This window comes from Globicephala melas, chromosome 19, assembly GCF_963455315.2.
Source record: "Globicephala melas chromosome 19, mGloMel1.2, whole genome shotgun sequence".
Taxonomy (NCBI): Eukaryota; Metazoa; Chordata; class Mammalia; order Artiodactyla; family Delphinidae; genus Globicephala; species Globicephala melas.
The window spans coordinates 32,134,795-32,162,450 of record NC_083332.1 but is presented as its reverse complement, the minus strand read 5'-3'; the positions used below and the strand labels follow the sequence as shown (position 1 = coordinate 32,162,450).

The following is a 27,656-nucleotide window of genomic DNA, read 5'->3' as shown; positions in this document are numbered from 1 at the left end:
GATGATCTCCTAGGCATATGTCTGTTAGTTGTTTATGTCACAGTAAAAATGCACTGGTCCGAAATCTTTGATGAGTTATAATAAAAGTTATTAACCTTCTCTCTAAAAGATGATGCATGTATACATATGCATACAAGATTTTGGAAACCATCTCTGGCTCCACAGACCCTGAAGCCCCAAGGACTCCATTCATTCATTCATTCATTCAACAACTATTTAGCGAATGCCAGCTATGCACCCAGCGCTGTGCCAGGCTCTGAGAATACAGAAGTAAACGAAACAAATCAGCTTGCTACTCTCTCAGACTTTACATTCTAGGACCAATGTGCTAGAGATTGGGAACCTCTGCCTTAGGACATCTTCATTGGTTTTTTGCATTACTAAACATTGCATGGACCACTCACATCCGCATTTAAAACTAAGTTACTGTGATGCATCTCTGTAAAGAATAGAAACTGTAAAAATGCCAGAATTAGCTGGACAGCATGTATGTGGAGGTAGGAAGCCGTGGGACTTCCTAGGAGGTAGGGACCTAGGCCTCATGGCAACAAAGGATACTACAAAAACAAACCCAGCTGGTGAATTTATGAAACCTCTTTCACAAAACTTGGAACTACCCACTCCTTTATGCATCAAGCTGAAGATTAATATTCAAGTGATATGAACATCCCAGGCAAATGTGCTATATGCCTTTAATTTACCATCTCACTTACCTTTAAAATAACTCTGTGACATAGGAATTGTTTTTTTCTTTTTTTTAATTAAGGAACTGAAACTCAGCAAGATTAGGTGACTTGACCAGCCAGTAAGTAAGAGAAACAACCATTTGAATCAAGTTCCTGACTTGAGTTTTTTCCAAATACCTTCTTTCTTTGGGGAGCAGAGAAGGGGATAGAGGATGGAGAGGAGGTATTTCTTAAATTTGGGGGAGTTTGTTTTTGTTTCAGATAGAGGAAAAAGAAGAAGAGAAAAGGAAGAATGATAATCTTACCTCATTTCCTAAGCAGACGATAGGAAATATACTGTTGAAAGGACCACTGGCTCCATGATTGAATGTAGTTATTACTTTTTTTTTTTTTTTTTTTTTGGTGGTACGTGGGCCTCTCACTGTTGTGGCCTCTCCCGTTGCGGAGCACAGGCTCCGGATGCACAGGCACAGCGGCCATGGCTCACGGGCCCAGCCGCTCCGCGGCATGTGGGATCTTCCCAGACTGGGGCACGAACCCGTGTCCCCTGCATCGGCAGCCGGACGCTCAACCACTGCGCCACCAGGGAAGCCCGAGTGTAGTATTACTTTTAAAATAGAAGCTTTCATCTTCTTCAAGCAGCACATGTGGGCAATAAGATGTCCATTAAAGTTCTAGTGCCTTATTCATTTTATTTGGTTCATTCCATTGCATAGTTAATGTTACAACTTGGAAAGATTTTATTTGAATTTTCTTTTCTCCACAGATACACAATGTCTGGTCCAACTGATGAGACTGCAGGAGACCTGCCTGTGAAAGATACAGGTCTAAATCTCTTTGGAATGGGAGGGTTACAAGGTACAGCCAGCTGTTATTTATTACCATTATGAACTTTGATCAGTAACTTCTTTACTTTTAATTTAAAGTATTTCTGATATTTGTACAAACAAAGCCATTTAAGCAACTATATAGTCTTGACTGGACTAAACAAGAAGATGGAGAATTTAGAACAACATATGGTATTTTACTGCATGCATCAATTATCAACAGCTCATAGAAAATGTAAAATCCCCCTCTGTTCTGATAAAGAATTGTTATAAATCATCTTCTTAAAATTCCACACATCAGTAGAAATGACACAGAGAGTACCAAGCCTCCAAACCAAATTGCCTGGTTTAAATCACATTCGCCATTAAAATGTTTCTTTCAGCTTAAATTTTATATGAGAGGAAATGCCATATTTAAACATTTTTGCCTTTCAAGTAGAATATCTCAAAATGGTTTGTTAGCCAAGTGATATTGACTTTGTTTTATCAAATTAATACACGTTAGAGGTTTTCTTTGTCCTTTTATCACTTAGTGGTTGCTATAGAGCTAAAAAGCACTTTCAAACTGAGAAAGAAGAGGACTGCTTTAAGGAACAATATAGAGTGTAGAGCTGTGTTTTTGTTTGTGTGTACGGTGTGTCAGCCATTCTGTCATTCCATAACATTTGTCATTGAGAAGGCTGTGATGTAAAATATATTCCACTAAGGCTTCTTCATACACTTGTTAATCAAAACACTGCAAATGGCCACCTTGAACTACCACAGAAAGGTGGTCAAAATATGGTTCATTGAAAAAGATAAATTTGACTATACAGCTTTTATTGTTAAAAGTAAAAAGAATGGGGGATGTGGGGATATATGTATTACATATAGCTGATTCACTTTGTTATACAGCAGAAACTAACACAACATTGTAAAGCAATTGTACTCCAATAAAGATGTTAAAAAAAAAGTAAAAAATAAAAAACAAGAAAAATTTTAAAAAGTAAAAAGAATGTATAAGCTTTTTTTTTTTTTTTTTTTTGCGGTATGCGGGCCTCTCACTGTTGTGGCCTCTCCCGTTGCGGAGCACTGGCTCTGGACACGCAGGCTCACCGGCCATGGCTCACGGGCCCAGCCGCTCCGCGGCGTGTGGGATATTCCCGGACCGGGGCACGAACCCATGTCCCTGCATCGGCAGGCGGACTCTCAACCACTGCACCACCAGGGAAGCCCTATAAGCTTTGCTTTAGATCTTTGATGGAGTATCAGGGATTAAAATACAAATAATTTTAAGTGTATAAGTCTATTTTTTAGTATTTGGTACCCTAAGTTCAAGTCTTGCCCTCAGTAACCGCCTCATAGGGCTTTAATCTTTGTCCATTTGTTCCTTGTTTCTTTTCGAGGACTGTTGAAAATTGACCAGCTTCACAGGAAAATAGCAAATTTAAGCATATGTAAAAATATATATACACACCTGCTAAAAGGTGTAAAAGTTCTTTAAAAATATATGATAGCTTATAAATGATTTGTGAATGTTTTTGTTTGCTTGGTCTTACAGATTTTGTTTATTTTCTATAAGCCATAGCTCAGAAAAATATCTTAATCATATTGTTATTGTTATAACTCTTACCTTTGAAAAAAATACTTACAGATACCAACTTTTTATTTAGTTTTTTCAACATTCAGCATATAAATTGAAAAGTCTTTATTGAATCAGAGTTGCATCTTTCATTCTTATTTGATGTAAGTTCCGTCTTACATTGTTATTTGAATACATTTTTTGAGTGGAAATGATTGTTGCTCAAACCCTTAATATTGCATATAAAGTATTAACAGCAAAGATTTTTGTTCTTACCTCCTATCAGTGGCGTGAACAATGCTATAACATTTTCTAAAGCAGTCTTAATTGTAGGTCACAAAAAAACCTGAGATGAGTGCATCAGAGATTATGTTAATATCAACAGTTATTGTGTTTAGAGGCTATTTTAAGTAATCCTCCTATTAATTACCTTGGCATTTTTGCAGAAACTTCAACAACACGGACAATGAAGTCTCGCCAGGCAGTGTCACGTATCAGTCATGAGGAACTGGAAGACAGATTTTTGCGTTTGCATGATGAGAACATTTTACTTAAACAGCATGCCCGCAAGCAAGAGGATAAAATTAAAAGGTTATGATAAAAAGCTTTTAGCTTTTTTTCCTGACTCTGTAAAGTTTGGAGGATATGCTTTTCTATAAACTTAATTGAAAACCCCACCTTGAATCCTTTTTGGAGCAAGGAAGGTTATAAATCAGTACAGTTTTTAAAAATGGAAAATCTTACAAACTAGGATAATAAACCAAGAAGATTATGAGTGTTTATTATGTCTGAAGTTGCCATTTGAAAGAAAGAGCTAATAGCTATGAGTGCCATGAGTGTATCGTATCTCTAAATAACTTTTGCTTTAATATTTATAGTTTAATAAGCAAATGGCCAAAACATCTGTTTTCTAAACGTCTTGATTTTAAAATGAAAGTTTTAAAAAGTAGCTACTCTAACTTGTTAGGATGCATGTTCCTTTAAGATTTGGGGTTTACTAATGAGAACATCACTATCTGGAACATATTTTACTTTGCTTGGATTAATCTAGAATCTGTATTTATTTCAAAGAATCTATTGTTTCTGAGGAAACAGGGTCACTTTTGTATACAAAAAATTTCTGCAGGGATTATTTCTTAAGAGTAGATAGCTTTCATTCTTTCTTGTTCAGGAACAGTGACTGTCTTCCGCATGTGTGGCATTAAAAGTTCATTCTCATTTGTGAGCATGAACAGATCTGTATTCACATTCATGTTCTAGGTTCAATGGAAAGGTGAGACAACGATTGAACAAAGAAGATAGGGGGTTTTTCTTCCGCTTGGAACTTAGCCTCTAAAGGAGTGACTCTAGTCAGTTTCTATTCTGTGGACTTTGTTTTAATGACCCACTGACCTGCTTTGTGCAGAGCTTTTACTTTGAGTTGGTTTTTGAGTCGTGATGATGGCTTTTCAAGACTCACTTGCCTGTTTCTTTTTCTGACCACTAACACAGCCGTCACCCTGTCTGAATGAGGCATTTAGTCTGTGACCGCTGAACAGTTTTTTTCCTTTGTAAACCTAATTGGTCAGTAAAAGAATTAAATTCACAGTCTTGACCTCATTAGTAATTTGTCCTAGCCAGAAAATAGAAAACAACTTAATAATGAGCTATGTAGTTTAATGGCAAAAGGACTGGGCTAGGAGTCAAGTGATGTGCATGTGTTCTTTGTCTCTCTGCCACTCGCCTATGGTATGTTCAAGCCATTTAACCTCCAGGAATTTTATTTTACTCAGCCCTGAGGGTAGTGATCCAATGACCACTATGACCCAAAGCTCTAATTTCCTTCTCAGTTTCACACCACTGACATTACCTAGATACATGGATAAACTACCTTTAAATTTATCCTTAAGATATAATTAGAATCACTTACTTTAGTATGAATGTAGATTTGCTAAACCACCTTTCTAAAGAAGTACTCAAACTTTACCCGATCACTTATTTCATTAATATAATCAAATGAAAATTATTGCTATTACTGGACAAAAAGATGCAATCTTACCTTTCTAGGCAAAGTTTACTTGCATATCTTTGAAGGAATTTTAAGCCTCTCTATGGATGTGCTCTTCTTGCCTTAAAAATTGGAGTGGTTTGTTTTTCTCTAGATGATGACTGCTTTTTCATATTAATTCTTATTTTTTTGCTTCAAACTTTTTTTTTAACATCTTTATTGAAGTATAATTGCTTTACAATGGTGTGTTAGTTTCTGCTGTATAAAAAAGTGAATCAGCTATACATATACGTATATCCCCATATCTCCTCTCTCTTGCGTCTCCCTCCCACCCTCCCTATCCCACCCCTCTAGGTGGTCACAAAGCACCGAGCTGATCTCCCTGTGCTATGCGGCTGCTTCCCACTAGCTATCTATTTTACATTTGGTAGTGTATATATGTCCATGCCACTCTCTCACTTCATCCCACCATACCCTTCCCCCTCCCCATGTTCTCAAGTCCATTCTCTACCTCTGCGTCTTTATTCCTGTTCTGCCCTTAGGTACTTCAAAACCATTTTTTGTTTTTAGATTCCATATATATGTGTTAGCATATGGCATTTGTTTTTCCCTTTCTGTCTTACTTCACTCTGTAGGACAGACTCTAGGTGCATCCACCGCACTACAAACAACTCAATTTCATTTCTTTTTATGGCTGAGTAATATTCCATTGTATATATGTGCCACATCTTCTTTATCCATTCATCTGTCAGTGGACACTTAGGTTGCTTCCATGTCCTGGCTATTGTAAGTACAGCTGCAATGAACATTCTGGTACATGACTCTTTTTGAATTATGGTTTTCTCAGGGTATATGCCCATAGTGGGATTGCTGGATCGTATGGTAGTTCTATTTTTCGTTTTTTAAGGAACCTCCATGCTGTTCTCCATAGTGGCTATATCAATTTACATTCCCACCAACAGTGCAAGAGGGTTCCTTTTTCTCCACACCCTCTCCAGCATTTATTGTTTGTAGATTTTTTGATGATGGCCATTCTGACTGGTGTGAGGTGATACCTCATTGTGGTTTTGATTTGCATTTCTCTAACGATTATTGATGTTGAGCATCCTTTCATGTGTTTCTTGGCAATCTGTATATCTTCTTTGGAGAAACGTCTGTTTAGCTCTTCTGCCCATTTTTGGATTGGGCTGTTTGTTTTTTTGATGTTGAGCTGCATGAGCTGCTTATAAATTTTGGAGATTAATCCTTTGTCAGTTGCTTCATTTGCAAATATTTTCTCCCATTCTGAGGATTGTCTTTTCATCTTTTTTATGTTTTCCTTTGCTGTGCAAAAGTTTTTAAGTTTCATTAGATCCCATTCATTTATTTTTGTTTTTATTTCCATTTCTCTAGGAGATGGGTCAAAAAGGATCTTGCTGTGATTTATGTCATAGAGTGTCCTTCCTATGTTTTCCTCTAAGAGTTTTATAGTATCTGGCCTTACATTTAGGTCTTAATCCATTTTGAGTTTATTTTTGTGTATGGTGTTAGGGAGTGTTGTAATTTCATTCTTTTACATGTAGCTGTCCAGTTTTCCCAGCACCATTTATAGAAGAGGCTGTCTTTTCTCCATTGTATATTCTTGCCTCCTTCATCAAAGATAAGGTGACCATATGTGCGTGGGTTTATCTCTGGGCTTTCTCTCCTGTTCCATTGATCTATCTTTCTGTTTTTGTGCCAGTACCATACTGTCTTGATTACTGTAGCTTTGTAGTATAGTCTGAAGTCAGGGAGCCTGATTCCTCCAGCTCCATTTTTCTTTCTCAAGATTGCTTTGGCTATTCGGAGTCTCTTGTGTTTCCATGCAAATTGTGAAGTTTTTTGTTCTAGTTCTGTGAAGAATGCCATTGGTAATTTGATAGGGATTGCATTGAATCTGTATATTGCTTTGGGTAGTAGAGTCATTTTCACAATGTTGATTCTTCCAATCCAAGGACATGGTATATCTCTCCATCTGTTTGTATCATCTTTAATTTCTTTTGTCAGTGTCTTATAGTTTTCTGCATACAGGTCTTTTGTCTCCTTAGGTAGGTTTATTCCTAGATATTTTATTCTTTTTGTTGCAACGGTAATGGTAGTGTCTCCTTAATTTCTCTTTCAGATTTTTCATTATTAGTGTATAGGAATACAAGAGATTTCTGTGCGTTAATTTTGTATACTGCTACTTTACCAGATTCATTGATTAGCTCTAGTAGTTTTCTAGTGGCATCTTTAGGATTCTCTATGTATAGTATCATGTCATCTGCAAACAGTGACAGTTTAATTCTTCTTTTCCAATTTGGATTCCTTTTATTTCTTTTTCTTCTCTGATCACTGTGGCTAAAACTTCCAAAACTTCTTGAATAATAGTGGTGAGAGTGGACAACCTTATCTTGTTCCTGGTCTTAGAGGAAATGCTTTCAGTTTTTCACCATTGAGGATGATGTTGGTAGTGGGTTTGTCATATATGGCCTTTATTATGTTGAGGTAAGTTCCCTCTATGCCTGCCTTCTGGAGGATTTTTATCATAAATGGGTGTTGAGTTTTGTCAAAAGCTTTTTCTGCATCTATTGAGATGATCATATGGTTTTTCTCCTTCAATTTGTTAATATGGTTTATCACATTGATTGATTTGCGTATATTGAAGAATCCTTGTATTCCTGGGATAAACCCCACTTGATCATGGTGTATGATCCTTTTAATGTGCTGTTGGATTCTGTTTGCTAGTATTTTGTTGAGGATTTTTGCATCTGTGTTCATCAGTGATATTGGCCTATAGTTTTCTTTCTTTGTGACATCTTTGTCTGGTTTTGGTATCAGGGTGGAGCTGGCCTTGTAGAATGAGTTTGGGAGTGTTCCTCCCTCTGCTATATTTTGGAAGAGTTGAGGATAGGTGTTAGCTCTTCTCTAAATGTTTGATAGAATTTGCCTATGAAGCTATCTCGTCCTGGGCTTTTGTTTGTTGGAAGATTTTTAATCACAGTCTCAATTTCAGTGCTTGTGATTTGTCTGTTTATATTCTCTATTTCTTCCTGGTTCAGTCTCAGAAGGTTGTGCTTTTCTGAGAATTTGTCCATTTCTTCCAGGTTGTCCATTTTATTGGCATATAATTACTTGTAGTAATCTCTCATGATGCTTTGTATTTCTGCAGTGTCAGTTGTTACTTCTCCTTTTTCATTTCTAATTCTATTGATTTGAGTCTTCTCCCTTTTTTTCTCGATGAGTCTGGCTAATGGTTTATCAATTTTGTTTATCTTCTCAAAGAACCAGCTTTTAGTTTTATTGATCTTTGCTTAAATCTATGTCTTTCTTTTGAATGTAATCTCTATCCGTGTGAAAGTCTTTGTGTAAAAGAAGATTCAGATATTTAGGTTGACATCTCATTTAAATGGCTCCCATCTTTCTATGGATAAGCCGTTTGGTGGGGCTCAGAGTCCTAAAGGGCTAGGTAGAGTGTGTGGCTCTGTTGGGCTACGATACCTGCCCAGATTCCTCAATGATATATCCTTCTCTGGATTAGGTGGAAAAGGAACTAATCCATTGATTACTTTACTAGGGTGTTTGTGGTACTCTTGGATCTTGGTTTTTATTATCCTATATCTTTTATAAAGCATGTTTAATGGATGTGCCTCAAGGGAAAAAGAAAACAATCTTAACTGATTATGTTATGCATAGCTTTCCCCTGATGCTGCATGCTGTAGGCCGAGTAGCCAGAAGTGTAGATAGACATGTATTACTACTGCTTTTACTGAGGACTCTGCTTAGGGCAAAAAAAGGTTGTTCTGTGACATCCCAAAGCTATTAAGGGTTTTTTTTATTTCACTTTTGTTCTCCTAAGTAAAAGCTTCTGTCCATAACCATGCTAAAATAAAGCAAACCCCCGTTTAAAGAAAAATGAAGTGTGTTTTTATTTTCAATCTCCTGTCTGGGTCTTTATAAAAATAGATTCACTATAAACTAGAATCAGCTATTGAAGATGTGCGACCAATTTTGTAAAGTCTTGAACTTGTGTCTTTCATCAAAGCCACCTTTTCTTTCTTGTACTGCCAAGATTTTTCCATTCACTGTCAAGCATGTTTTCCGTACGTGTATATTACATCACCCCCATGTGCCCTTTCTGTCTTTTGTTCTGTCTAACCAGTTTTTATCAAAACTTAAAAGAATCAAAGGTATAAACTCCTGAGATGTCAAAAGCACAATGTATGTCTAAATTTAAAAGTACCATTGAAATAATACTTTCTGTACCTAATTAAGTTCTACCATTAAACAGGCATGTTTCTTGAGCACTAAGCAACATTTAATGGTGCATTTGGGTTTCTTTTGAATTTTTCATTGGGCTTTTAATATGTATGTATCTATGCATTTTAACATTTTTATATTTGTAATATGTCTTAATCCTAGAGAAACTGAAAACAATACATCACCTAAATGCTGCATAGTCTTAATACAATTTTGAAAAGTTTTAACTTACTGTGGCTTGCAGATATAACCCACCATATCCACAATCTGTAGCTACATTTAAGTGCATACAGCATTCCTACATAAGGTCATGCGTTAAAAATTGCATTTGAGGAACATATGGAGTAAATATGTGTCCTCTCTTTACTAACCTTAAATGATAAGCCTTAGGAAACTGTTATTTGTCAGTGCTATAAAGCAGATTGTTGCCCAGTGGTTTCAATTATCATCAAAGGATTCTTCACAGGCAGTAATAGTTACATCAAAACCTGAAATTTATTATTCAGGTTCTGCACTGAAGTCTTCACAGTGATTATGTTCCTTTCAACAGAATGCATTTTATGCTGACTTCTCACATTCCTTTTCATCTTTTTATTATTTCCCTAGAATGGCCACCAAGTTAATACGGCTAGTTAATGACAAGAAAAGATATGAATGGGTTGGTGGCGGCCCCAAGCGGCTGGGAAGAGATGTGGAAATGGAAGAAATGATTGAGCGGCTGCAAGAGAAAGTTCATGAGCTTGAAAGACAAAATGAAGTCCTCAAAAACAGACTAATTTCAACCAAACAGCAACTTCAGATCCAGGGTCACAGGCAAACTCCATACAGTTATGTGCAATCTCGTGTTAACACTGGGCGTAGAAAAGCGAATGAAAATGCAGGCTTACAGGAATGCCCCAGGAAAGGTAAAATAAAGTTTACATTAAATCCTAAATTTAAGTTAATAACTTGTTTTACACACACATACATACATACAGAGTTTTATTTCTGTACTATTCATGTTTTTGAGTGTCTTTAGAAAGAGAGAAATCATTTTTTGACTTTTTGATAAAATCACATTAACATGAAGATCATTTTATATAAGAATCACTAGATCATGCTCAAATTTGTCTAATAAAACATTTACATTTGTCTAGTAAAACTATTCCTCCTAACTAATAAAAGAAGCATGTATGAAACTACATCAATTACGGGTTTAGTTTAGTTTGAGTTGGTTTTTTATATTATGGATGGAAATCACATTGACTCAGGCAAATAGAGAAACCATTAATTTGCTCATATGGTCACACTGTTGTTCTGAAGGATCACACTTAGGTTCTTCATCCAAAGGCCTTCTATAAATTTTACAGAATTGTTTATATCTTCCTCATGGTGTGGAGGCAGCTTGACAGTGGAGTGTGCACATAACTAGGGGTTTAAAAAGTTGGGTTCTTGCTCCTCTGCTTATTGTCTGGTGACCTTGGACAAGTCTTCTAATCATTCTGAAGTTGAGTTTTCTTTACACCTAAAATAAAAGGATTTAAGCAAGCGACCATAAAGGTCTCTTCCATCTTCAAAAAATGATCATTGGTCAATCACTCTTCTCATCTTAAAAATGAATCACCTAAAACCTACCCAGCTTACAGAGCAATTCAGTTGAATATAGAAGACTCAATACTGTAGACAGAACCTGAGTATTTCTGATGAAAATTCCCCATTCCCTCCACCCACAGACAAACTTTATTTATAATGAAGCAAAAAGTCAATAAATATTTTAAGGAATACTTTTTTCATTTCAACTACTAGGGAAGGAAATCGAATTTTAGTTCTAGTTCATCTTTGTTTGGAACATGCTCCACTTAAAGACCAAACATTTTTAGGGAAATAAAAAAATCATGTAAAACTTTCAATTCATTGAGGGAACAAAAAACACCATCTGAACAGAAAAAGAGAAAAATTTGTTCTATTTTTCTCTCCAAGCCAAAATGTTAACACTATATATTCCCTAGACAGAGTTCCTTTGAAGTCAGTAAGGCCTCCATAGTAGGCAGGAGGCAGCTCCAGGATAAAAGAGCTTGGCTACTCCTAGCTATGTGAGATTAGCAGTAGACTTTGAATATAACCAAAGTAATCATAATGAATTATAAATCAAAAATATATTCTGCTGCTAATTAACTTTTTATGTGGAAGAGAGCACTTGACTTCCCAGAGCCTCATTTTCCACATCTGTAAAATGGAATGATAACACCAGGTTAGAAGAAAGGTCAGGAGATGGGAGGTCCACAACAATATATTTTACCTTTAAATAGTCATTTATCTTCTCTGAACCTTAGTTTTGTCATCTGTGACTACAGTTGGGCAAGATGATCCCTGTGGTCTGCAAGGTCTTTTATGCTAAATAAAAACGATGCCCAAATATTAGATTAACATGGCAAGCTAATCTAGTACTATGAATTGTTGTTTAAATAGAAGAGTTTGATGGAAGTTTCTCCTTGTAGAAGAGCCACAGAATAGAAGGGCCTTTAAAATGTTACTTACATAGATTAATTTCTCCTTGTATTTACACTGTTAGTAATTCAGAACTTTTTCACTGTTTGGTACAGAATCTAGGACATAGAAGTTGCACAAAGGATTAAATAGTAATGAATGCTTTCCTAACTTCTTTCTGTGTAAACCTGAGGCATCATTATCAAGATCGCTACCTTAGTAGCCTTAATAGACTCTTCAAGACCGCCTTTGCGGCTGGGACTTAGACCAGAGTTGTCAGAAATACCACAGCCTGAGGGGCTGGGCAAGAACCCTGACCCTCTTGGGCCACAAGCAGTCTTACCCCCCAAAGCTGCTGTACAAATATTATCGTTTCCTATTTGTACCTTGTCAGGATAAAGGATAGAAAGTACTGGCTTAAGGTGTGATCAGTGTAGTGTAAAAACAATTCTTATTGTGAAGAACCAGTAGAAAGATTATAAAGTGTATACGTTTTAAATATAGCCATTGGAAAATCACCATGAGACTGTAAGTTTTAAGATATGTTTTGAGTATAAGTGGGGTTTTTTTTTAAGTTCTAGTAGTAATGTTTAGTTTTTCCTTGATTTATGTAGGAAAAGCTTAAGAATTAGTATTACTGCCAAAATAATATAATTGGCAAATTTTAACACAGTAAACTATTGTAATGTTTTAGGCAGGGCCTGTTCCATTCTTTACTCTGGATTACAGCAATAAATGTTGAAAGTTTTGGAAATAGGAAATGATAGTTCCATTTTTCCTAATTAAAATTCTCATTTTTAAAAAGTAAACTTTTATAAGGAGAATGAGTTTTTTCTGTACCTTTATGTCTGGAACTATTCTCCATTTTAAAAATCTAAATTATTTGTCATACTTCATTTACCTAAAACTAATAGCCTAATTATTCTATAAGTGTAAAGTAACTCCTATAATTAAAAGAATGTCTCCTTTTTAACAATGGGGCCAGGCTTGTGAAAATTATTGTAATTTACAATATTTACAAAATTATTGTAAATTACAAAAATTGTAATTATTTTTATAAGAAAAATTATATTTAAGTGCAGCAGCAAAATGTTTCATTTAAAGGAATCCTATTGATGATCTCGTCTCAAATTACGTTTGTTTAAATATGGATTTTCTTATTGAGGTAGAATAAATGAAAGTACAGGAAACATTTTGACTTAACGCTCACAGTATCTGTGAATCACACAAATGAAGGTAAGGTTCAAAATGTAAGGTCAAGGGGTATGAATGAGTAATTTAAAAATCAAGAAACTTTATCAAAAATACTCAAAAAAAATCACGATTTTGAAAACTTTTTCCTTCATACCTCAGTTTATATTGTAAAGACCTGTTAAAATTTTGGTTCTTTCAGCATTTACTTTGGAAGTTCTAAATCTAAGTTGAATAAAACTATTTCTGGGTAATTTGGTTTCCATAGTAGAATTTGTTAAATGAGCAATACTTGTTGCTGTGTTTTATTTAATGCCAACTGGTGGCTGAGATCTAACAGTTCCTTTGGCAATGTATGTCTGATTCTCTGTACTATGGAGCACATATCTCTCAGTACTTAAGAGACTTTATTGTTTTGCATATTTCCTTACGATAGCAAGTCAAGGGTCCTTCTTTTCTAAATAACTTCACTAATTAATAATCTTATTAATTTATTTTTAGGTATTAAATTCCAAGATACAGATGTAGCAGAAACTCTGCAACCCATGCCTACAAAACATGGCAACATTTTACTCGAAGAAGCCAGAGGAGAAATAAGAAATTTGTATGTATTCTTTTTGTGATCATTTTAGAACACTGTATATTGATCATGTCTTTTTTGATCCCTCCCTTGCCCTTATTTTAAACAAAATTGGTTTGTGTACAAATAATTTGCTCCATTAAATACAGCTAGATCTGTGAGGTAAGAACAGATATTATATAACATCTTTCCAGTACAATGAGGTAAATGAAAAACTTAACCAGTTGCCTCAGTGGAAGCATTTAGAGAAGAGTCCTCTTTATTATAATTTCCCCCTCAATGGAATGGCATAAAGCCCAGTCATTTAGAATAGTATAAGCTTCAGAGGCAACATTTTCATTCTCAGAAGAATTACAGGTAGTTTTTTTGGTTTTTCAGAGTTTTTTAGATCATGAATTAATTAGCCTTTCTGTGGTTTAAAAAAAGAAAAAAGAATTGGAGGGAGTGGCTTAAAAGTTTGGAGCTATCAAATACATATGGATTTCAGATTTTGTTTCATGCTGATTCTATGGTACCGCATTCTTCATCATACTGTGGTTTCAAAAAAGTTACTTCTGCCACGTTTAGCTTACTTTTCCAGTTAATCAAAGCCTCATGGTGATCTCAGTGTCTGTAAGTCACACAAATGAAGATAAGGCCTTCACCTGGATCATCAAAAAGTAACAATTCTGAATGAGGAGAGAAAGCAGGAGACAAAGAGTATCATACTTTAGATAGCTGCTTAAGAATAATATTGGCTTAAACTTTTACTTTTGAATATTTTAAATACCAGTTACAGTAATGATTGCCTGTGAAAGAATAAAACTAAAAGACTAGACCTAACCTTGTTTCCTGCTAGTCAGTGGAAAAGCAAGGGTTCAGACCAGTCCTGAGGCTTGATACACTGGGATGCTGCCAGACATGGTAGAGATAAAATATAAAGCAGAGACCACTAAGTTATGTTTTGCAAACTTCTTGCCTTCTCTCTATGAAGTGTTAATTTGGGTGATGTAGGCAGGTGTGCATATGAAAGAACAAAGGCACATAAATTATCTGGAGAAGACCAGATCACAGAGTACTTAGTAGGTAAATACTGCATTGAATTGAACCACAGTCCAGTCCGTTGCCTAGGACATTATCTTATATAAAGCAATACCTTGAATTCTTCCATATGTACTTCCAAATCATCACATTTAATCTGCTACTATTTCACTATGTGCCGGGGCATTTAAGCTAAAATTTTTAACTTTTGCTTGCCCTTTACTATGAAGCACTTTCTTTGTACTGCTCTTATATACTGCAGATTTTCCCTCAAGCTGCAAATTCTTGTAAAGATTCTTTATTTCAGAGAAAATGTTATTCAGTCACAGAGAGGCCAGATAGAAGAGTTAGAGCACTTGGCTGAGATCCTGAAAACTCAGTTGAGGAGAAAAGAAAATGAAATTGAGTTATCTCTTCTTCAGCTTCGAGAACAGCAGGCTACAGATCAAAGGTATGTTAAAACAGAAATATCACTTTGATAAGGTCAAAATTAGTTTAAAATACTTTATCATGTGCCATAGAAGGATAAGCCTAGTCTATTTAAAAATCATGTTTTTACTTAACATTCTTCATATAAGCCAGCTCTAGACCTACTAACTGCTATCAACAACTCAAGTCTAAGGGCATTTTTCCCTAACCTACTCTGCCTCATCTTGTTTCCTCTGCTCATTTACCAAGCGGGTAGGAAGTTCTGATACCATTTGATTGTACCTACCAAAAAAATATGTGTGACAAGGACTCAGCTGTTGGCATACCTTGTGAATAAGCCCAACTTTATTTGTTTTTCCCAACCTTAAAAGGTAGTAAATTCCATAATACAGTACCCATTTTTTTCATCCCATAAAGATGTTACCTCTCCTAATATTCAAAGTTTGCATCGAATTCTGCTGATTGTCATGGGTGACAGTGGGGCCCTTCAGTAGTCTCCTTGCTGCCTCTTCATTTTTGATGTTTGATAATATATAGTATTTTCTTTTCCGTCCTCCTTTGTCATTTGTTGGTTCCTAATACCTCTTCTCTCATTTTGTGCTTCCAACAAGATTTTATCTTTTTACCATATTCTTCCTTGAATTATTTTCTTCCTTTATGGCCCTTTTCTTTTTGTTTGGAACAAGCATACTCAAAGGTACAGAGAGTAGTATACTGAAATCTCATGTACTCATCTCTCAACTTTAACAATTATCAACATGCTAACCAATCTTGTTTCATCTATCCCTTCACCTTCATTTTCTTTAATTAATTAGCCCCTGCCAAATATCATGTCATCACACCTGTAAATACTTCAGTATATATTGCTGTCTGATAAGGAATTTTTTTAATGTAATCACCGTGCCATTATCACACCTAACAAAATTAACAGCAGTTCCTTCATACCATCTAATAACTAGTTTATATTCAAACTTCTGTAACGATGACTTCCTGCTGTTTGAATTGGAATCCAAATGAGCTCTACACATTGCATATGATTGTTATATCTTTTGTCTCTTTTATTTCTCTCTTAATATTTTTTTTTTTTTTTTTTTTTTTTTTTTTTTGCGTTACGCGGGCCTCTCACTGCTGTGGCCTCTCCCGTTGTGGAGCACAGGCTCTGGACGCGCAGGCTCAGCGGCCATGGCTCACGGGCCTAGCCGCTCCGTGGCATGTGGGATCTTCCCAGACCGGGGCACGAAGCCGTGTCCCCTGCATCGGCAGGCGGACTCTCAACCACTGCGCCACCAGGGAAGCCCTCTCTTAATATATTTTTAAACCAGACCTAGATCCTCTATTTGTTTTTCCCTTACCAAGTGATATATCATACTTATGTGAGTAGGTTCTTATTTAGAAAAACCAAGTATGATTTTCCACTTTTTCATTTCAGAATCAGAGTTTACTTCTTCTTTCACAAACAAACCTTACATAGTTATATTTGAAAAAGCTAAGATGCATAATAGAAGACTTGTTTTAAAAAAATAAAGTGGGCCAAAAATATATGAAAAGCTTTTTATTTCAAAGATTTAAAAGGTTAATATTATCTCTACTAATTTGTGTTCCTAAAAAGTTATGTGTAAAATTAAATTTTGTAATGAAATTCTATATGTTTAGTGACATTAATATACCCTTCTAAGTGCAGGGCAAAAGAAAAATGAATATTTTTGAGAATTATATTTGTAATAGGGAATGTAATTTGAACCCTGGCTTTGAACCAGGGTTTTAAATACCTGGGAGTTATCCACGTTCCCCCTAAGAATAGACCTAGCCTTCTTGGAAAACCAATAAATGGTTCCTTGTGAGGAACAGTGCTGAAGACCCCAAAACTGAATATGGTGATCTTAATAAATTGCCAACAGCCATATTTAAAATATTATCTGAATATAAAAATTCTGCATTAGGCCAAGCCCAAGCTTGGAGCCCATTCCTCAACAGCTGAGTACAAGGTTATCAGACTACTTTCTCTGTTATATTTCTTAAATTCCCAAAGAGTAAGATCGACCCTGTGTTGGCTGTTCCTTCTTCCAAAGGAATATGATCATCTAAGAACTAGAGTGTTGTGTTAATTGAAAGGGAAATCCAAAAGTCCTTCAGTCCTAGGACTAGAACAGCCGAAGAACTAGAGTCATAGATGGGTCTGCATATTTTCTAGTATAAGGTATTTTCAGCAGAAGACATCAGTATATACACGTAGAAGAGTTTACCTTAAAAACTAAACTAAGGCTAACCTTAGGGGATTATGTTATTCACTCCACCATAGCAGTCTATTTTTTGTCACATCAAGAATTAGAAGCAGAGACAAAATAAGTATTATTAAAGAAGCTTTTGTTGCAGAGGCCAGATAATGAAAGCAATTTGTACCCTACCTTACAGTTTTATAAAATTGAAAATTATTGGTTATTTGCTTAGAAAGAAGGGTACCTATGGTGAATAACATTGTTTCTTGAAATACAGTTGTTGAAAACTGAAGAAATGACTTCAAATAAGGGTCTTCAAGTCTTTTTTTTTCTTATATGTTTACACATAGCTCAAAATTTTATGTGTAACAGAAATTTTTTTGAGACTAATGGAAAACTGTTGAAAAATGTTGGGGAGAATATAAAACTTGGTATAATTTACTGTAGAGAAAAATCACAAAATGGAAAACATATTTAAACTTCTCTTTCATGGATACATTATTTCAGATTTGAAATTCTAGAAGTCTGATCTGAATGTTGGACTCCTTGTTCTCAAACATGAACCTAACGTAGTTGTAATCTTCAGAGTGCGGTGCTTGATATTTATGGCAAAGAGCCTTTTCATAGAATATTACAGAAACTCTTCGTAGTATGTGTTTAATAGACCAGTTTGGTTTGGCATCAGCTTGACATAAACTTTTGGTTATCCAAAGCCCTTAATTGCTTTGAAGTAAAAGCCCAGTGCTGCTCTTTTTTATTAAAATCATGTCTTTTCCTGTTATTGTGGTCTATTTTGGAAGACTGAGTTGTGATTTTTGCATATGTTCTACATAATGCCTCATTAGCAAAAAATCTTGTATCATTTACAAGTAGCCTGAATGTCTGTGTTGTTTTGAACAAAAATCCATATTAAAATTTAAACAATATAAAAATGCACATTTTCTGCTTATGAAAAAGGCCATCTTAAATTAACTGCAAAGCAGTAACCAGTGAACACATGTACATGAACATTAAAATCAGGATGATTTTACCTTTTACTGACTTTTTCAACTCCAAAAATATTTATACTCTTACCAAATGTGTAACTAGTTTGTACTAAGTGTTTTTTTAAGTAAATGTTAGGGTGTTTACCTTCTTAATTAGAAATCATGTAAATGCCGTAATGTCCCAGTGGAGGAAATTTAACCCGTAAATATTTCAGGCACTGACTTGCCCCCTTCCCTTTGGTTGACAGCACACTGTCAAGTCATAAAACACAGAGGCCTTTTGCAGCCGCACAGTATACAAAGCAGCTTGGCTTTAGGGGCTCCATCTTTCCAGCTGTGCACAGACGCGGATTACTTCCTGGCACTCAAAATTCTTCCCCAGCTTTTCATTTTGAAAAATGGCAAACCTACAGCAAAGTTGTAAGAATAGTAGTGTGAACACACATACCTTTCACCCCTTGGCATGTTTGTGAATGACACAGCCTGTTCTGCATTCTGCCCACTCAGGCACAGGCCCATTCCCCTCCCTCCCCCTCTCTCCCTCTCTCTCTCTCTCAGAGCTAGGTGCATATATCATGTCACCCTCTCTACATTTCTAAGCACCTTTTAGGAACAAGGACATCTTCCTACATAACCACAGTACAGCTATCACACATTCAGGACATTTCACAATGAATGCAACAGTAGTATCATCTAAATACACAGTCCATATTAAAATTTCCCAATTGTCCCAATAATGGCCTTTATAGCTGTTTTTTTAATTGCTATTTTTGTTTTGTTTTTCTTTTATTAATTAATTTATTTATTTTTGGCTATATTGGGTCTTCATTGCTGCACACAGGCTCTCTCTAGCTGCGACAAGCGGGGGCCACTCCTCTCTGCGGTGTGCGGGCCTCTCATCGCGGTGGCCTCTCCCGTTGTGAAGCATGGTCACCAGGTGCGCGGGCTTCAGTAGTTGTGACACACGGGCCTAGTTGCTCCGCCGCACGTGCTCGAACCTGTGTCCCCTGCACTGGCAGGCAGATTCCCAACCACTGCACCACGAGGAAAGCCCTGTTTTGTTTTTCTTTGTTTTAATCCCATATCCAATCAAGTGTCATGTATTGTATTTAATTGTCATGACTTTTAGGTTTCCCTTATTCTAGAGTGGTTCTCCAGTCTTTTCCAGCCCATTGATGATAGTTGTTTGCAGAATGCCCCTCAATTTGGATTTGTCTGATTGCCCAGCCCCCTAATTTAGAGGGCACATCCGGCTCTTGGATAGAAGGGTAACTGGGGCGAGGGATAACCATGCAGACATTACTATTATACAGGGAGGTAATCTGTCATTTTTTAAAAATATATCCAACAAGTTCCTACTGTTGTTTTGAATACCTTAAAATTTGCCTAATGAAAAGTTATCACACTCAAATACTATGTCTTTTATCCCCAAGTTTTTTATTATTAATGTTATCTAAGTTTTTTTGTGATAGCTGCTTGGCAAAGTGTTTCCCAAGCACTTTATTTAAACCACAGAAATTATCAAAATTAATAGTAACTAGTGTATTAGTGTGTATGTGAGAGTGGAGAGAAAGCTAAAACTTAGGAACATCTCAGAGAAAGGAAGCAACTTACAAGAGTAGGAAGAATTTCTCTCTTTAGACCTGGATCTCTCCCATAAGAACTCTGGCCAGATTCTTTACTTCTCTAAGCCTCATTTAGCTACCTTAACTGTGAAATGAAGAGGTTGAAATGAGTAAGTGGTTCCTACCTTTTAAAACCAGATGCTTTTATCCCCAGAGACCTTGGTATTCTGAAAGATTTTGCCTCCTAAGTAAGCAGTGTGTATTAATTTAATAAATTTGGGTTTTTTTCATCCAAGACCTGTATCATGCTAATCATTGCTTCTGATAATTGTGAAATAGCCTGTATTATTGCACCGATTTGCTATAATTCTATCCAAAAGTAAAAACAATATAAAACCTTTAGTTCGCTTTTACAGCTTAATTGCCAGTGAGTCTACATTTCTCATTGGGCTTTTTGATATTTTTAATATAATTCTCAAATTCCCATTACTAGTCAGAATCCATTAAACTTGATCTTCAAAATGGCCCCTTAAGAAGATGAGCCAGGATTTGGGTTCTTCCTGTCCCCAGCCAGTCCTTGGGAATGCTCCTTCCATTTTCAGAAGAGTTTATGTACATGTAGAGAGATTGTGTACATGTAGAAAGCTCTACATAACTGTCCCCCTCCATTCCTTGCACGTGTTTAAGAATAAGAAAATATTGAGTTCTGATTTACATTTTGACCCAACACCACAAGAAAGATACAATCCAGAGGCAAATAAACATACACATACAAACGTTTTCCTTTATGCAATCTTAAATCAGGGAGCATTATTTTCATCTGTGAACTAAAGCAGCAGTTTTGAGCAAAGTCATTACCTTTCAAATAGACTTTACTTGGCTATTTTAGTGAAGCTTATTCCATTTAATTCACTAGCAACCTCATATAATTCTATTCATAAGTGATACCTTATTGTTATCTGTGTATCCCTAATAAGAGCTATGAATGACCTACACTTCTCTCAACGATATACTTAGAGAGTCTGCCACTGTTCCCCCCAAAAAAAAAAGCGTAGAGTTTTTTTTAATCCTAAGATTGTTTTCAACCTTATCCCCCAAAGTTAGTTACCCTAAAACTGTTACTCAAAAAGAACCTCTTCGTTCTACCTCATAAATATCTTACCTAACAACTTTTGTATTCTAAAACCTTCCCTTCTAAATGGTGTTAAAGTACTACATTACAACATTTTTTGCCTCAAAAAAATCAAGAAGCTTTTTTTAGCATTCATAATCCTTGCTGCAGCAAAGAATGAAATGTTGATGGGGGTTGCGGCAGGGAGGAATTGTGTGCCTGGGAAATGAAGTATTAGAAACTTTCACTGGAGCAAAGATTTTGGCTTCTTAAGCTTTCATATTAGACTATACATTACATAGCACCACTGAAAGTTTTTCCTTCTTCAGTATATCTGAGGTTTTAAGTTTCTGGATTTATTATGGCACCCAGTAGCAAAGCTGGAGTCAAGTGTTTTCAAGGCTTCCATTAGAAATTCCTCTTTCAGAGTTTATTGCTTGACTGTTTCAAATTATATGAGAGAAACTTGGCACATAGGTTTTTGAGCTGGATTACTTTTTTTCAAGATAAAATCTAATTTATTTCAGTTTGTTTTTAATCTTAGAGATGGGCCAACAGCTCTTCTCATAGTTTTAGAAGATTTGAGCATAATTCTAAATAATGTCTGTTAAAAAAGGAAAAGAAAAAAAAACACATTTTCCAACTTAATTTTTTATAGTGTTTTTCAAAATCCTTGTTGAAAAATATGAGAAATTTGTTTTTACAAAGCACTTAATTAGTATGCTTGATATCCCTTTGCAGATCATTTCACCATGTGTAATGCAGCATGTATGAATTGGTACATGACCATCAGAGTTCATCTGAATGTTTTTACTATGCATTGTTCTTTCTGTTCGAATGTCATCATCCTGAAGATTTGATGTTCCCTTCATAGTGCATGGAACAGGGCAGGAAAATACTGTGTGGAGGTCACATAAAATATTGCTCATAAAATTAGCCCTGTCTCTTCTTCAGAGGAAACCAACCTGAGGCCTTCCTTCACATGCAGAGAGGTCTAGGACAGACCACTTAGCAATGACTCTAGCTCCCTCTTGCCTCCAACATCCTTCTCACTTTTCTGTGACAGCTCCTTCCCTCTTTCCTCTCTCACGTACACCCTTGTTGTTTTACCATATTTCATCTGTGTAAAAATGTTGATTGGCAGGTTTCAGATGATTTTTCATTGCACACCTTCCTGAAGACCATGCCACATTCATCACAATGTAGCTTTTAACTTTTATGTACTTTATGTCATTGACTCTGCACTTTCAGCTTAACAGCATTGTTGCCATCAAAAATATCCCATCATAATAATGACTATTATGTATAGAAGCCCTAAAACTGACACTTTAAAATAATTGTTAAAGACTTGCAGGTGTTGTGTCATCCCAAAATAGGTGTACTCTCTAGCGAACTGACTTTTTATTTAAAGTACCGCATTGTTATTGCTCTTTTATAAATACTACTTCTGTTGTATCTGTGCCCACTCTTTGGGCATCATTAGTATAAAATACTAAGTCAATATTCTGAAAAGTTTAAACTCCGAGGACTTTAGGAAAATACTCAAGAAAGCATCCACCAATTAGACCACTGAAAGTTTTTGCAACTTACTGGCCTTTGCCTTACAAAGAAAATTAAAAATTAAAACCTGCTGTTTCTATGACCCTATGTGACTGAAAGGCTTGTTGGGCTTAATTTTTTGTTAATGTCATCAAGTAATAGTTACTATTCAAACATATCTCATGTATATATCTTTTGAAAATACTAACATGCTTAAAAACAAGTAAAATTATCAGGTACAGCTGAAAACGTAAGAAGAGATTTGAAATTACTTGAATAGTATTCTAACCTTTTGTATCAATAAATGTCACTCACTGTTGAGCAGTCAAACCAAGTAATTCTGGGGAAAACAGGTAAGTTCTATTTTGACTAATAAATATGAAAAAATATGAATATTTTCTTGAGATCTATTCAAAATATATTTTCCCTTCATCTTATTTTTTTTTTCTTAGTGAGTAAAAATAATACTGAGGGGAATATTGGTGAGTGTACTGTTGAATGTGTGCTCAGTACTACTAGATAACATGTTTTAGACACATAATTATTTTAACATTGTGTTAAGACTGTACCTGGGCAAGATCCAGGTTCTTGGACTTGTTTATCTTCTGTGTGAGGACAACTAACTGTTCGATGCCAAAATACAATGAACTTTCAAATATCAAAGAGGAAAATTAAGTATTTCAGGTCCTCAGCTGGTTTACAGATGTGTGAGCTATGTAGTCCATTTTCTGGTTCCAGTAGGGCGTTGTGACAATTTTTCCAATATGTGTATACTAGATAAGTTTTGGAAGTAAAATTACTTACTTTAAATACTGAAATAATTTTCTGAACTTAAAATTTTTATGTTTATTTTTCTTAGAAAATGAAGTCTAAAACCAAGCTTCACAATTTTTAAAATACTTTTGAATGTAAAACGTATTAAATTAAGGAACCTTTCTCTGTCAGGAAAATAAATGCCTTTTGAAAACAGATATTCATTTAGATCTATGATTAACCTTTAACAAGATCTTCCTGTTAAATTGTACATTTGCTTTAATCTCAGTAGGAAAAATACAAACTAGTATTGCAGCATATAGAGTTTCTATATACCCTGTGGACGTTAAATGATCTCTTACAGCTAAAGGCACATCTGCAACATATTTAAATGCCAGCTTTGGGCATTATTAGTATAAAATGCTAAGTCACTTTTTCTGGAAATATTTTGAAAAGTCTGAACTCCAGGAGGAAACTCCAATAAATGGTAATCTTATGATACCATTTGTTTCGAGGGAGTGGTGGGAAGATGAGTGGCTGTATGGCATATTTTTCATTTAGTGAAAAAGAGTATGATAGTCCTCCTTCAAATAAGTCTGAAGTTTGGTGGTGGAACAATGGCTGTGCTAAAGACTGATGTCCTCTGTACCAAGTTTCAGGACACTATAAAATGATATTAAATTCATATTATCAGTCATTGTAGAAGTGACAAAAGTCATCAAATTTGGGGCTCCCTTCAAACTCTGAGAGTCTGTGCATTTATCAAAGTTCAAGAATGACTACTGGTTGGTTTTAAATAATAAGTCTATCCTAAGTGTATAATAAACTAAAAACCTCAGTGACTGATATGCAAGTGTGTAGATTTTTTTCTATGTAATATTCAATGAAAAATTGTAGTCCCACCACAGATTTCTTTCCTTTTGTCTTGCATCTTTTATTCTGTCTCTCTCTTTTTCTTAAATACGTCATTGAAGGTCAAACATTCGGGACAACGTAGAAATGATTAAGCTTCATAAGCAGCTAGTGGAGAAAAGCAATGCTCTTTCAGTAATGGAAGGAAAATTTATTCAGCTTCAAGAGGTACTGTGATAATTTATTTTATTATGGTGATACATAGATACAAAGGTTCAAAAATAGTGTTCAACTTTTTTTTTAAGTAGAATCGTCGTAACACTAAAAAGTAGTTTTTAAAGATTGCTCTTTTTATTCTCAAGTGTGTATAATTTCACTTCCTGTATGGTTAGCTATTTATAACTTAATAACTAAAGAAATAACTAACTGCTTGGACTTTCTATAAATATCTGTGTCATCTTAAAATAATAAACATATTTATCATAAAGCATCTCAGGTGAAGAAAATTTATTTTTAACTCCTTTTATCTGGAATCATATGGGCACATAACACTGAAGGTTTAGATGTATTTGCATATATCTTCAGTTCTAAGCATTTTGAAATATCCAAGATAGATCAATGTTAAGAATAGATTAATAATCAAGTTTTGTTAAATCTTTTTTGATATGTGGTGTTTTGTTTTGTTTTGTCACTACCAGTATCAGAAAATATTTTAATACCCCTCATGTCAACTGTCAGTGTATTTATTTTAAATCCTAACCTTTCGGTTGACGGTACTTGAGACTCTTATCCCCATGGTTGTTTTACCAAGGACTATGGCCGCACAGGAATGTGCCATCAGAGGACTCCTGTTTATGGCACTGCATAATTAACATAGGTTCTGGAATTAATGAACTCCAAAACATTCCAGATGAGCAGAATTCATATTAAGCAGTACTTTCTTTGAAGTACTGAAACAAGGAAAGCAGTAAATTGATGCAAAGCGGGTCATCTGAAGCCTAAATTCACTATTGAATTAGATAAATATTTTTCAACCATACTCTGGGTCATGTTTTCCATCCTACAGGTACCTCCTTAATGTCAAGTAATACACTACCTTCCATATAAATATGACGGGTGTATGAAAGAGAAATTAATTAGAGAGTGGGATTGATAACACTATCTGCAGATGGATGGAAGAGGGAGATTAAAAATACATGTAGCTGAAAGCCATCTCTAAAAGGCAGCATTAAGAAAGGAATTAAAAAGTGATTTTGCATTCTTTTATCACTTTGACTGTTTTGATTTCCATTTAACAGTGACTCCAGGTATTTGTTTAAATACCATGAATATCAAGTGTCTTTGATAGCACAGGTACCTCTTTTGGGTAGAGATTTGAGAGGTTCAGGCCAACAGCTTCACCGAGATATGAAGCACAGAGAAAGCTGGTTAAAGATACTGTTCTGTGATTATAAGCAAGATTAACAAAAATTGGACTCAAGTAGCTCAATAGCCATGTTTCTTTTAAACAATTGAAGAACTTCAATAGAAACTTAATGATTTTAATTAGCAGATAAGGCATTACATGTTATGGTCATATGGACTCTATGAAAAGACTTTAGTGTAAGTATGTAAAATTGAATTTAAAACGTATTCATAAATAGGTCAATTTTGAAAATTAAGAAGACTTCAGTAACTATTTTACTGAATTGAAATTCTTAATTGTATTACAATTAGAAGCTAACCTTCCAAGGCTATTTATATGGTATGGTGACAGATCTTTTCAGTTTGAATATCTATGGTCAGCATTTATTTTTAACCCATGCAGCAGCATTTTTAGACAGCATGTCCAACCACTGTAACCACAGCAAAAAGAAAAAATAATTACTTGCTAAAACTAATTTACTCACTGGTCACTATCAACAAGTCAGAAAACTAGGAGGAAATAAAATAAAGGACAAAAACAGCCTACATTGTGTGACTCTGCTAAAATATTTTCTTTCTCATGATACACTTTGGCCAAGAGTATCCTTTATGGAGATGTTATACACTGTATAATGGCACATTAATATAGTAACATATATACATTGTGAGATAAAGAATAAACACTATAACATGGACTTCAGGAGTAAACTCATTTATGGAATGGTGATCATTCATTCAAAGCAGAATCCAAAAATAGTTTTGAAAGGATTTTCCTTTTGTTTTTTAGAAGCAAAAAACTCTCCGGATCAGCCATGATGCCTTGATGGCAAATGGAGATGAGCTAAACATGCAGCTTAAAGAGCAGCGTTTAAAATGCTGCACTCTTGAGAAGCAGTTACGTTCCATGACATTTTCTGAAAGAAGAATAGAAGAGGTAAGCTCCCAAAAAGTTTAGCCATTCCTTTGCGTTAACACTTCTCTATAACTATTTTGAAAAAGTAAAATAGAGACATTTTAAATATTATATTGACTTAAAAATCCTAAACTACATGCATGGCACTTTGAGCACAGCAAAATATAGTCAACATATTATGTGCATGGCAAATCGGTACTTAAAAATACTCGCAAATGTGCTGAGATCCACTATTTATCTAAAGGATTAAGGATCCTTGAGGAGACAGCAAACCATAACATTTTTAAACGAACAAATGCCAGATTACCTGAGGAACTTAACTTTCTCAGCCTTAACAGCTTATTAGTCATTTGAGATGTCAGAACAATTATAGGAATAGATCTGTCTCTAAGGAGAAGGATGTTCTGCCCTCCAACATCAGCAATTTTGAGAATTTCTTTTTTTCTAGGAAGTTGTTTCAAAACTCATCTTCCTATTCATGTTGCTTCTCATGTTTCCCAGCTAGTGCAATCTTTTTCTGCAGTCTGTTAAACTTGTCCTTAAACAGAATGGAAATGAAATAAGATGTCTACATTCTGTTCTCATCTTGGAAGAATCTTTTACGGTGTCTCACACTAGCATCAAAAGAATTTTGAGAAGAGAATGAATTTTAAGAGTACTCTGATCCATGGGAAAAGGTTGTAACAACAAAATATACTGGTGAATGAAACTTAAATACTAGAAATAAATACAAAAAGCTACATTTTAGTTATCAAGATATAATTATTACCCTAAGTTTTTTCTAAAAATATTATTCATTGGGATAAAACAAGGTATACGATTTTATTTGTTCATTCATTTGAAAGATGTACTACTGGCTCTTTGTAAATTCCAAGTAACATGAGAAATTGTGTTTTCAGAGTAAATAGTGATTGACACAAGTTGTTTGAACCATGAACCAAAAGAAAAGTTAATCCTTTTATTTTGGGGGGCCAACTGGAAATTAACACAAAATGAATATAATGATGGAATTCATCGCAGAAGACAGTAAAAAATACTATGTTTCCCCAAACTTAATAGCAAGCTTTTAACACGTTCTTTATTGAATTTTGGTACATGTTGCCATAAAGCAGTGCATACGTTCCTACTAAATTAAAACAGAAATATTAATTTCATGTTTACTTAACAACTTGGAAGAAAAACAATGCTAAATTAAATACAGACGATATAAGTGGACTAGTTCACAGCTGCAATTTAGAAATCAAGACATGCTAGCCTCCTCACGTGTTTTTTTTAATCCCCACGTGGTTTTATACACCTAATGTGTAATTTTC

General features: G+C 35.1%; 1 protein-coding gene across 3 annotated transcripts in view; it reads left to right on the top strand.

The window, feature by feature from the left end:
- RPGRIP1L (RPGRIP1 like) overlaps positions 1-27,656 on the top strand; it is a 99,399-nt gene that overhangs the window by 746 nt on the left and 70,997 nt on the right. For 2 of the 3 annotated variants that reach the window (XM_030832946.2, XM_030832945.2), the window contains exons 2-8: positions 1,453-1,544; positions 3,521-3,665; positions 9,925-10,223; positions 13,477-13,579; positions 14,883-15,026; positions 24,149-24,254; positions 26,218-26,364. In XM_030832946.2, the coding sequence (XP_030688806.2) occupies positions 1,460-1,544; positions 3,521-3,665; positions 9,925-10,223; positions 13,477-13,579; positions 14,883-15,026; positions 24,149-24,254; positions 26,218-26,364 (1,029 nt within the window). In that variant the 5' untranslated portion in view covers positions 1,453-1,459. The remainder of the gene's footprint in view (positions 1-1,452; positions 1,545-3,520; positions 3,666-9,924; positions 10,224-13,476; positions 13,580-14,882; positions 15,027-24,148; positions 24,255-26,217; positions 26,365-27,656) is intronic. The other variant, XM_060289329.1, reaches the window with a different exon arrangement.